At 44.3% G+C, this 12,034-nt stretch overlaps 1 protein-coding gene across 1 annotated transcript in view; it reads left to right on the top strand.

Annotated features, from left to right (window-relative positions):
* Nucleotides 1-1,144: 1,144 nt before the first annotated feature.
* ror1 (receptor tyrosine kinase-like orphan receptor 1) overlaps nucleotides 1,145-12,034 on the top strand; it is a 245,564-nt gene continuing 234,674 nt past the window's right edge. The window contains exon 1 of the mRNA XM_067990397.1: nucleotides 1,145-1,480. Within this exon, the coding sequence (XP_067846498.1) occupies nucleotides 1,375-1,480 (106 nt within the window). The 5' untranslated portion in view covers nucleotides 1,145-1,374. The remainder of the gene's footprint in view (nucleotides 1,481-12,034) is intronic.

The raw sequence follows: 12,034 nt of genomic DNA, 5'->3' as shown, positions 1-12,034 counted from the left end.
ACCTCGTGGGGTAGTTCTATCTCTCTCTCTGCACCCACAGGGTGACTTGGTCTCTCTTTACTCCTGCAGGGTGGCACTGCCTCTATACCACCGCAGGGTGGCGCTGTCTCTCTCTCTTTACCCTGCAGGGTGGTACTGTCTCTCTCTTTACCCCCGAACGAGGGGCGCTGTCTCTCTCTCTTTACCCCCTAAGGGGGGCACTGTCTCTCTCTTTACCCCCTAAGGGGGGCGCTGTTTCTCTCTTTACCCCTGAAGGGGGGGATCGCTATCTCTCTCTTTTCTCCCGAAGGGGGGGATGCCTTTATTTACCCCCGAAGGGGGGGCGCTGTCTCTCTCTCTTTACCCCCGGGGATGGAGGAAAGGTGGGGCTGTCTCTCTCTCTCTACCCCCGCAGGGGGCGCTGTCTCTCTACCCCTGAAGGGGGGGCGACTGTCTCTCTCTCTCTCTCTACCCCCGCAGGGGGCGCTGTCTCTCTACCCCTGAAGGGGGGGCGACTGTCTCTCTCTCTCTCTCTACCCCCGCAGGGGGGCGCTGTCTCTCTACCCCTGAAGGGGGGGGCGACTGTCTCTCTCTCTCTCCACCCCCGCAGGGGGCGCTGTCTCTCTACCCCTGAAGGGGGGGCGACTGTCTCTCTCTCTCTCTCTCTACCCCCGCAGGGGGCGCTGTCTCTCTACCCCTGAAGGGGGGGGCGACTGTCTCTCTCTCTCTCTACCCCCGCAGGGGGGCGCTGTCTCTCTACCCCTGAAGGGGGGGCGACTGTCTCTCTCTCTCTCTCTACCCCCGCAGGGGGCGCTGTCTCTCTACCCCTGAAGGGGGGGGCGACTGTCTCTCTCTCTCTCTCTCTACCCCCGCAGGGGGGCGCTGTCTCCCTTTCCTGCTGTCTTTCCCTTCCTCCTCAGGGGGGCGCTGTCTCTCTACCCCTGAAGGGGGGGGCGACTGTCTCTCTCTCTCTCTCTCTCTACCCCCGCAGGGGGCGCTGTCTCTCTACCCCTGAAGGGGGGGGGCGACTGTCTCTCTCTCTCTCTCTCTACCCCCGCAGGGGGGCGCTGTCTCCCTTTCCTGCTGTCTTTCCCTTCCTCCACAGGGTGGCGCTGCGGCGCTGCTCGCCGGCCCCCTCCACCCGAGCCGAGCGGCAGAGAGCCGCCGAGAGTCGGTGCATCCCCACTCACAGCGGACAGCAGCCCGTGGTGCGAGCGGACAGAGGTGATGCTGGAGTTTGTGAAGAGGGTAAAGCAGAACCGGGCTTGAGGAGGAAGCAAAGAAACAAAAAGTGCCCCGTCACTCAGCGGCCAGCCCGAGGAAAACCCTCATCCTTTGAGTGTGGATGCGACAAAAAGCAGCAGCGGATCGTGCGGTGAACTGAGGCAATCCGGCATGGACCAACCCGGGGCGGCAGCCAGAGATCGCGGCTGGGCTGCAAACTTTCAAACTGTCCTCCTCCTACTGGGATCCAACCTGGTGCATCAGCACTTCGCTAACGGTAAGCGAGGGGAAAAATCAACTGCAATTTGAGTTCTTTCTCTTCAAATGTTTTCTGAGATTTGGTGAGAATCGGAAGTGATCCGGAATTATTTAGACTTTAAAGGGTTTTTTTTTTACATTGTTGAAATAAATCTGGTGCAAAACTGTGTGTGTGATTGGACTCAAAGTTGTGTCAAAGTTAACAATTGCAGTATATTTGAATGATGAATGCATATAGAGTAAAAAAAAACTCCCACTATTCTCCCGGGATCTTTCTTGTTCTTAACTTTCTGAGTAAATGAAGAGAAATCACTGACTATATTGGGTTTTCGTAAGTTTTGAAAACGTTGTCAATTTCACACACACTTTGGAAAGTGCAGACTCCTTTTATTGTTTTCGGAATCCGACATAAAATGTTCTATGTATAAAATGCTATTTAAAGTGTATCTTTGATTTAAATCGTGTTTCCATAATCGTTTGGGAACAAGATTTGTAAAATTCAGCCTTTTAAGTGTGAATTGGATTTTTTTTCAATTTTGGAAAATGCAATGTCAGGGCAGTTCTTTGCATAGTTTTAATTTACGAATAATTTAGTTTACGAATAAACACAATAAGTGTCTAAAATGCAAAGGGGTCAGGCACTTCAACCCCCTCTCTTTCCCCCCAGGGTGCCAGGACTGGCAGCCTCTTTCCCTGCGGATGTACAATGCAATCTGACTCTAATGGATGGTGGGGCTCTTGTGTAGGAGATGAGTAAGCTCTCAGCTTGAGATCTCTCTCCCACTCAGTCCTCTGCAAACTGTAAATCGGCAGCCTGGTGTGAAGTCTCTTGGTGAACTAGCAAAAATGTCCTGGCCAGCTACTCTAATGCAGAATTGGTAATTTGGTTAAATTGGTAATTTAAAAAAAAATTGTTAGTAAAACCATGGCGCAAATTGCACTGAATGCATCTTTCATCTGAATTCTCCTTATCTGGTTCTTTTTTCTCAAACAGAATTTTTTTTTGCCACTTAATGAAGACAGTGGCCCTTTAAATTACATTTCCCTTTCATTCCACAGGGCCGATATACTCTCCATATTTTAGGCAACACCAATTCTTTTGGTACTTCAAGGGATTTCAGTACATGGAATGTAATTTGGTTCATGCATCATGTTAAAAATAAGCCACCTAGAATATAAAAAGTGGTAGATTTTTAAGCTGTGGTGACTTTGAAATTGCCATAAAAAGGCAAAAAGGAACAGTATAGTTACAGTAAATGCATTGGATTAAGGGAAATTTAAAACATGATGATGTGTGTCCCTCTCTGTTGTGGAGACAATAGTCTACTGTGCTGTTGCATTGCAAATGAGATAGATCGGCTGGAAGGTCACTCCTGTTACTGTTGACCTAATTGAGTTGCATGGGAAAGTTAATCAAGATATAACATTCTTCCTGTTTTCTGTAGAATGCCATCCTTCACCAGATCCTGTCTCTCGTAAAGTTTGACTTGAAACTAATTGTTTACACACTGCTCATTTTTTCGTCACAAAATGTTCTCTGCTTATTCTTACTCCTCCCAAAAGCTGGAAAAAATAATGACATGTTTACAGTGTTGCAGTCTATTTATTCACCAGTTCTGTCAAGGAATCTAAGCCGTGCAAAACATTTATTTCTGATATGATTCTCTGTGTGTGTGTGTGTGTGTGTGTGTGTGTGTGTGTGTGAGAAATTGGGCAACACCTCCATTATATTTACTGTTAGACATAAAATCTACAGTTTACATTGGACTGCAATTCCACATTGGATCAGAGATTCTGGAACATGGCGCGCTTGGGAAGTAGTGGGCTATGTTGGAATTCTGTCTTTGTTTGAATCTGCTGCGTGTCAGTTGAAATCAATCCTTTTTGAAAATTCAGTGCCTTAAACTGCAGAAATGCTGATTAAAGGCAATTTAGTCAACATAGGCCCAGATTTTGCTGGATCGGGGCATCTTGCGGTGTACCCCGTTAATTTGACTTTTTCCCTCACACTTCAGCTCAAATTTATTTTGCCCTGTAAGTTGCTGGAAGTGCGAGCTGATAATGGTGCAGTGAGGGCAATGGGGCATCTGGGACCTTGGTGAGTGACGGGATCAACAGTCTATCTCCTTAACCAGTGAGATTTAAGGATTAAAAAAACACAGAGGAACGATGGAGAAGGAAATAAGGTGAATTTAGTGTCAAATCAAGTACAGAAAGAGTAATAAAGAGAAGGAAAGTAAGGTGGGATTAAGAGAGAGAGAGAGAAAAAAAAAGACTCAGAAAAGTAAGATTTTTTTTCAAAATGTTAAATTAAAAAATCTCTAACAACAATTTACTACCTGTAGGAATGAGGCTTCACAGTTTCAGTTGTTCCCTTTCTGGGCCGGAGAGGTTGATTGGCATTGCAGGAACATAAATCTCCTCATTAAAAAGGTACTTACGCTGTTAAGTACTAGCCCTAACTTTCCACGACAAGTTTAATGGGCAATTAATGCGCAAACGCAGCAGCTTCATGGAACTCATGGGGAGGTTGAAAGCGAGCTGCCGTTTTCGCGAGGCTAATGGAGGAGCAGTGCAAATCGTCCAGCAACTTATGGCGATTTGCAATTTACGGGGTATCTCTTCACCACAGGTTGCTGGATGATTTACACATTAATAACGGTGAGCGCCATTAAACTTGCCAGTATTTTGGCAGCAAATTCTGGCCCATTGTGCTTCTATAGGTGATGCTTTCTTACCTCTAGTCACAAAGTGTTTTCTCTCTCTCTCTCTCTCTCTCTCTCCAACCTTCCTTTGATTCTATCAATATTATCATGGTCATTGCTGCTTTGAACTTTTGTTTGTCTTGTTCTTCTGAACTCCTGTAAAGTTGTCCTACACACTCTTCCTTCTCACTGCATCCTCAGTGTTGAAAGCAAAACTCATTGCACCACAGTATCTACTCTGAAGTTATTCTTTCCAAGGATCTCAAACTGTGGAACCCCTTGTGTCTCTATCTCCCCTTCCTCCTGCCGTCATCTAACCACCACTCCTTGATTCATATTCTGCCTTACTCTTTAAAACCTCAATACTGTCCTACTTCAGGGACCTTGTTTTCATTTGGGTACTGAATAAAAAAAAATACAGTGGGTTTTGTGAGGAAACTGGATTGGTGTCAACTGTAGAACATTCCCTGCCCTGTGTTCATTATCCCCCCAATTTATTCAGCAAAGTAAGGGTTAACATTAATTAGACTGGGAAGAAGGGACAGTGATTGTGAATAAGTTTGGCATGAAGCAGAATTAAAATTCACAATTTATAAAAATATGGGGGGAGACCACTAAAAGATTATTAAAATTATATCATACAATTGGAATTTGAGACACTTCAAGTTTATGGGTTCAGGCAAGCAAATTAAATAAAATTGAGTTGACCACAGGAAAAATAACAGACACAAAGTGTGGGCTGATATGGAGTGAGTGGGTGTTCTGCAGACACTGCACCACTTCTTGGATTCTACTAAAGTTGTGGTTGGTGTGGATCACATTAACTTTCTGATATTGTAAGTGGGAGAAGGAAACACACGTAATATACTTTCATTAATGGGATTCTTTCTGCCAATTTTGTCCTCATATGGCATTGACTGCTGCTGGAGTGGTGTCGCACGGGTATTAGTGACCCTCTGGCACTTTGCCCAACTGGCCATTCTTCATGGGTGAACCTCAGCAGGCTATTCAAACATGGGAGGCCTCGCAGCAGAGTCTAATCCTGTCCTCACCTGATCTACATACATGTGTGCTCGCACCCGCTTTCTCTCTTTCTCTCTCTCTCTCTCTCTCTCTCTCTCTCTGTCTCTCTCTCTGTCTCTCTCTCTTTCTCTCTCTCTTTCTCTCTCTCTGTCTCTCTCTCTGTCTCTCTCTCTCTCTTTTCATTTCTCTTTCCCTCTCTATTTCCTCCTCTATTTCTCTCTTGCTCTCTCCCCCAGCCCCCACTCACACTTTTCAGCATGAGTCACCAGATAGCAATCAGGAGCTGGAATGTTTTTTCTCAATTGTAATACACTGATCACTGTCCTGGCTGATTATCAGTCAACTTGACATAGAGTAGGAATTGAATCTCTTGCCCTATTTACGTGACACAGTTAACCTCTTTGGGATGGGGTTTAATTGGGATGCTCCTGATTGTTGGGTGTCACTAGCAACGATGATAGAGTTATGATATCTGGCTGTGGGTTTTCAGCCTGTCCATACAGGCCAGAAAAGCCTTTTGTCACTGCTAGTCTGAAGGTCCTGGCCAGACTGCCAACAACTTGACTGTGACTTTATGCTAATTGCACATGCAGAAAGTTTGCCTGTGTAGATGTTGAATTTGTTTTGCAGTATGAACAGGACGGCAAGGGAACGGGATCAAATTGCGGAACTACTAACATCGGAAATGGAATATTAGTCTTGCCTGGTCTGTATGGCTCAGTATCACACCACATAGTAAAGAAGCAGCATATTCCTCCAGCTCTTGTCTGACGGTCTTTAAAAATGAGTAGCTGGATCTTGTTGCAGTTGGGTGAAGCTAATTTATACTTAGCTGAACATCAAGTTTGTGACTTTTATCATCTGGTTACGATCCTCCCCCCACTGTTGGATGAAAGTTCCTAACAGCTTGTTGGAAGCTCACTAACAGCTAGAGTGAAATAACGGACCAAACAGCAAGCAGCATAGGCAGCAGCTGGTTCCCTGTGCTGCCATCCTCACTCGCTCACCCCACTCACCCACACCCGCAGTCACCCACACCCGCAGTCACCCACACCCGCAGTCACCCACACCCGCAGTCACCCACACCCACACTCACCCACCCACCTGCACGCGCACACATGCACGTACCCACCCACCCGCACGCGCTCACCCACATACGCCCCCACACCCGCACACACACATGCACTCATCAACCAGAATTCATAAATACTTTTGAAAGAGAATTAGATAGTTGTTTAAAAAGGAGGAATGTTAAAGGGTATGGGAAGCAATCATGTAGAGAAAAATACCAGTGCAGACTTGATGGGCTTAATGGCCTGTTGACATACTGTAATATTCTGTGATTTTGTATATTATTGCAGTAGCTTGTAGATATGTACCTATTTAACATTTCTCTAGAGATCATTACTCCTTTCTGACTAACTGGCTCTCAGTTTGTTGCCTCGGGTTCCCACCATAGGGCCCTTTTAGTCCGGATTCAGGTGAGCTGTGAACTAAGGATGGAAGGATTTCCTGACTGATTTTGATCTTTGTGGGCCTAAGGTAGAGGCTTAAATAAAGTGAGGTTGCTCAGCTTCTGAATTCTTCTGAAGAAACTTTCAATGGATAGGAGACAATTAGCTTTTAAGATGTTTACCAAAAGATCCCTCTGTCTTTGTACTTCATCTCCAACAGATTACCATACTCACTTTTCATCACTCCTGCTCTCCCGTGGATTTTATCTCTTTTTTTCATTCAGTTTTTTCAATGAGTGTTTGTAACATTGTTGATGGGCCTCTGTATGGTTATATTTCATCAAGTCTTTAAAAGTACGTCGAGTGGGCTCTTCACGATGATTCAGTGAATAAATGTATCACTATTTGTGGTACTGAGTCGTACAAGCCAGAAAGATGCCAAGTTGGATCCCTGGCCAGTGCTAATTTAGCTAATTTCAGCTGTGGGGGAGGGGGAGCAGGGGGGAGGGGGGTGGGGGGTGGGGAGATGCTACAGTTGGCCCTAGCCACTCCTGACTTAGGGAGGGGTAAAAACAGGCAGGGTTTCTGCTGCTTATCCAGGAGCCCCTGCTCAAAAATGAGCATATCTGCATGTTAGGTTGGCCTTGGTTGTGGAAAACTCCCCCCCCCCCCCCCCCCCCCTCATGGTTGAATAGTCTGTTGACATTCTAGCCTAGGCTTGCTCATAAGAATGGCCACATAGGCAAGGCAGTAGTGGGTGCCCATGGAACCCTACCCCATGATGAGTGAGTTCTTTCAGGATAGGAGGCAAGAGATTTGGGGAACTGGGAGGAGAACAAAAACCAAGTCAATGGAATAGGTGAGCGGTTGAATAATGGAGATGGGTTGCTGCTGTTTTTGTCCTGTTAGTAACAGACTGCAACACTTGTGTGGATTTATCAATTAGTCCCTGAGGCAGTGGAATATGGCTATGAAAAATAAGAGCTTCAAACTCTGGTGCTATTGCTGGATCATTGACTAAAGAACTGATTCAGCACAAGAGAATGACTTGTGATTGTTAAAACGGTCAGATCTTGAACAGCCTTATCTTAATATTGATTGGAACTGGTTAAAAGATCAAAGTTACACTGTGTTGAATGGGATGATTCTGTGGCCATTAAGCTTGGGGGCCAGAAGGTGAACAGAAAGTGTGTGGACAGTCCTCCTTGATGTCTATGATATCTTAAAAAGCCAGATCCCCCTCAGCCATGCTTAACTATTTTGTGGTTTAATATTGTACAAAGATAAATTTTTTTAAGTAACTGTTCCTCCAATGAAGGAACTTTATCTTTTATAATCGTCTTTGTGTGCAAATTAACTTCTTGAAATGTTAGGTGTCCCCAGGATAAATAGTGTTTCTTTGCTCTAATTGCAGTGCATTGTGCCTGAATGCTAATCCTTGCACAAGACAGCAAGCCGCTTGCATTCCTGCTCTTTAACATTCCATGCATTAGTGTGAATTATGTGTTCGGAATCGCACAAGCCAACAAACCAGCCATTAGAGATTTACTCGCAAAGTCACACTCTTGTAAATAGACTCCAGCCTGGACTTTTTCGTTGATTGTGAAGGGGTCAAGAGAAATTGGGGAGCATTTTGCTTACTGTTTAGTGCAAAGTGTTAGTAAATTTGGTCTTGTGTTCATTTTAAAAATCCTTTAATTCTATCTAGTTTGGTAAATGACATGTTTGGGTGAAGAGTGAACCACCTTGTGTTTTTATCATCCTGTATTACTTAAAAATTCTGTTCCTGTAATCGCACAATTTAATGCCCAAATATGCAAATCATCTCCATGTATTTGACACCTCCTCTGACTTCAAACTTCCATTATTTTTTTTATTTTTTTTGAAACTGTAATTTTCTCTTCTCTTGTCGAGGAACACTCCTGATGGGCTCCTGCTTCACTGATACAGGTTGCGTTCTGGTACCTTGCCATTTAACATAAATAAGCCCGGACAGTAAGTGTGACAGGCTAGTTGATTGTGGAGGGTTTCACAGTCTGGCTGAATCCTGTTCTCACCCGCTATCCACGTGCACACTTTTATTAAACTAGGGTCAGTGCAGAGCAATGGAACAGAACCATTGGCTGATTTTCGCCCTCCCCCCATCCCCTGCACTAGGGATATTGCCCCCATTTCCCTAACCCCTGACACCACGCACACACACAACGGCCTGGCCGAGATCAACTAAATAGGGATTGAACCTCAGACTACTGTGTAACACACAGTACCACTGGGGCTGCATTTACCCACTGACCCTTCCATTATGTGTTCCCTCTGACGATCTGCTCCTCGACATATAATGCTGGGCACATTTCATTAATAGATGTAAAGGAAAACAACTAAATTGATGGATGAACTGTAGTGGGCCCGTCATTGGTTTGAGGTTCACTTATACATAAGTGGTCGGTCACAGGTTTGATCAGGGCAAATATACAACTTCAAGTCACTCTCTACCGTTGTTTGTTATTTTCTGACATGTGTCATAGTCTGTTGTAAGTGATGCTGATGAGTGTTTCCATCATGGAGTTGCTGGGGGTCAGTGGGTGGAGGTCTGGGTGTCCGAGTTCTCCACTGCACCACACTGTTGTAAGATTTCAGCCCACGGTGCCCAACATGGTAAATCTGGGTTGAGCTTGTATGTCGGGGATGGGCCATGAGCAGAGGGGAAGGAGAGCATGTCACCCTGCAGATGGCCATAGCACCAGATGGACATCTCCAGTTGTATAGGCTGTATCTTTGAAGCAATGGCACATCCATATTCCTGGCCGGGGAGCCATGCACATCTCAAAAGGACGAGAGAAGGAAGAATTTTGACACATACCTTCTCTTCAATCCACAAAGTCCGTGATAACTGTTCCCTTGCTTGCCGAGTGTTACTAGTATGCGATGATGGTTTCAAATTATTGTCTTTTAATTGCCTCTATTTGTTAATTGTTGTGATTCTTTTTAACTCTTAACTCTTCTCATCAATTTACCATTTCCTCTTTGGAGGGCTACTGTGTTCTTTAAATCATAAATTTTCACTTACTGTCACCTTTATTTACACAAATTTATCTTAACTATGTCTTTTGTCACAATCGGTGCCAAAAGGCGAGAAACAATGTTACATTGAACTTACAGCAGCCCCAGCCCTGATGGCAGTATTGTAGAGTAAATGAGGTGGCTCTAGGACCTCTGATAACGTAGATGACTACTTAAGGGATGTGGTTTCCCACCTCTGCAGGTTGCTATTTTTTCTGGCCAAGGATAAGCTGAGTCAGGCTGCCCATACAAGCCAGCAGTTTCATATTGCCTCCGACATCAGGGAAGGCCTGCAGCCAGAAAACAGAAGTCACAATTAAGTTTAAACAAATGTATATGTACAGTTGTTTCTCTGTCACCACCATTCCTGGGCATCCCACCCAGCAATGTAAATGGAATGGATTCCACAGCACCTGCAGCCCAGGCATTCCGAACCACCTCTATTATCATATTAATATACTTTTAAGATACCCAAAAACAGTGTATTAATTAAATTATTTCAAAGATCATTTGCCTTAAATTCAAGAACCTTACAAGTGACGTTTCATGCTCCTTTTTTCCCAAATTGGAATTTAGCAGAGTATCCTACTGAGATGGTGTGTCGTATAAATGGCTTCCTGTGTTATGTCGCTTCTTGTAACTGGCTTCCCGTGTTATGTAATGTGCTTCCTGTACTATGTAGCGTGCTTTCCATGTTATGTAGCATGCTGTTCACTTTTAGTGTAATGTAGCCTTGAATAATACTTTTCAGTTTCTCTATACTACAAGGTGTGAGGTTTTTCTCCCCCTTCAGTATTGTGCCTTGGTTTAACATTTCAACTGAAAGATGGCACCTCCAACAGTGTAGCACTCCATCAGTACTGCACTGAAGTGACAGCCCACTTGTGCTCAAGTCTCTGGAGTGGGACTTGAACCCACAACCCTCTGACTCAGAGGCGAGAGCGCTACCACTGAGCCACGGCTAACACCCGCGTGCTTGTTTGGATGTCCGTTGAGGGCAGGATTGGTCTCGGCTTTCATACAACTCACAAATAATCTTCTGACACTCATTGTTTGGACGTGCACATAAAAGTGACCATTAGGACATGATACTGGAAGGGCTGATGATCGAAATGGATGCCTAGCCCCAGTCAAGGGGGAAGAGAAAATCAAGAGAGGAAAAAAATGTAATGGATAGATGTGGCTAGAAAGCAAAACTTAAAAACGGGAGCAGAGTATGGACAAAGCAATGGAAATTAGATTGCACTACAGTTAGATTCTGATAAACAAATGATTTAGAAAGAACTGTTATACTTGGATCCAGATTTGTACATAAATGGAGAGATGAAATTCGTCCCTTGGTATTTAAAGTCTGCATCAGTGTTATGCTTAGCTGAATGTTTATCCAGCCACAACTTTACATTTAAAAAAGCTTGATTTCCAAAAATGTTTGAATATATCTTCAGCAGTGGAAAATAGATCTAAAAATAAAAACAAAAAATGCTAGAAATGTTCTGAAGAACTGTCCCAATCAAAACATTATTTAAATCATAGAAATAATTGTTTCCAAAAAATGTGCATTTCATAACCAATATTTGTACAGTGTTTAAAATGTATTTTCTCTTCCACGTTGCCAGTACAAGTGGTCTGTGGCACAGTCGTCTATCGTGAGCTGTGTGAGTGTGTGTACCTCAAATTGTAAGGCTCCCTCCACAAGGGAAATGTTTGGTTTTTTTTGTTCATTATTTGGGTGATGCTGGCAAGACTGCTTTTCTTGCTCGTGTGTGTTGCCCTGATGAGGATGTCACACTCCCTTCACTGAAGGACATTTGCGAACCAGTTGGGTTTTTATGACAATCTGGCAGCTTTCATGGTCATTTTTTTTCTCCCTGGTGTTAGCTGACAAATTACTAGATTTATTGAATTTAATTTGCTACTCCAGTACCATACCCATGACATACCATACCCTACTCGATAGCTCCTTCACAACAGCATGGTTGAAAACACAAACTTGTCCTGTGCCAACGTTATCTTCACAGTTACTTTTCTTGGCATGGAGTTGGTGTCACCATTAATTAGCACGCTCAAATGCTACAGCGTTCCTGTTCTTTTAAAAAAAAATCCGACACTTGTGTTGTGTGATTAGCAGGTGAGGGAGCCATGATTAGCACTCATAGTATCATAGTAGGTACAGCACAGGAGGAGGCCATTCAGCCCATTGTGCCTGTGCCAGCTCTTTGAAAGAGCTATCCAATTAGTCCCATTTCCCTGCTCTTTCCTACTACCCAGGGCAGAAACCGAAGTTACTGCAGTAGTAGAATAGACAGATCTCACACTTACGGAGTAGCAGAA

Source organism: Heptranchias perlo, chromosome 9 (genome assembly GCF_035084215.1).
Source record: "Heptranchias perlo isolate sHepPer1 chromosome 9, sHepPer1.hap1, whole genome shotgun sequence".
In the NCBI taxonomy this organism is placed as follows: Eukaryota; Metazoa; Chordata; class Chondrichthyes; order Hexanchiformes; family Hexanchidae; genus Heptranchias; species Heptranchias perlo.
Note: the sequence above shows the minus strand (reverse complement) of the source record. Positions and strands in the feature narration are given on the sequence as shown.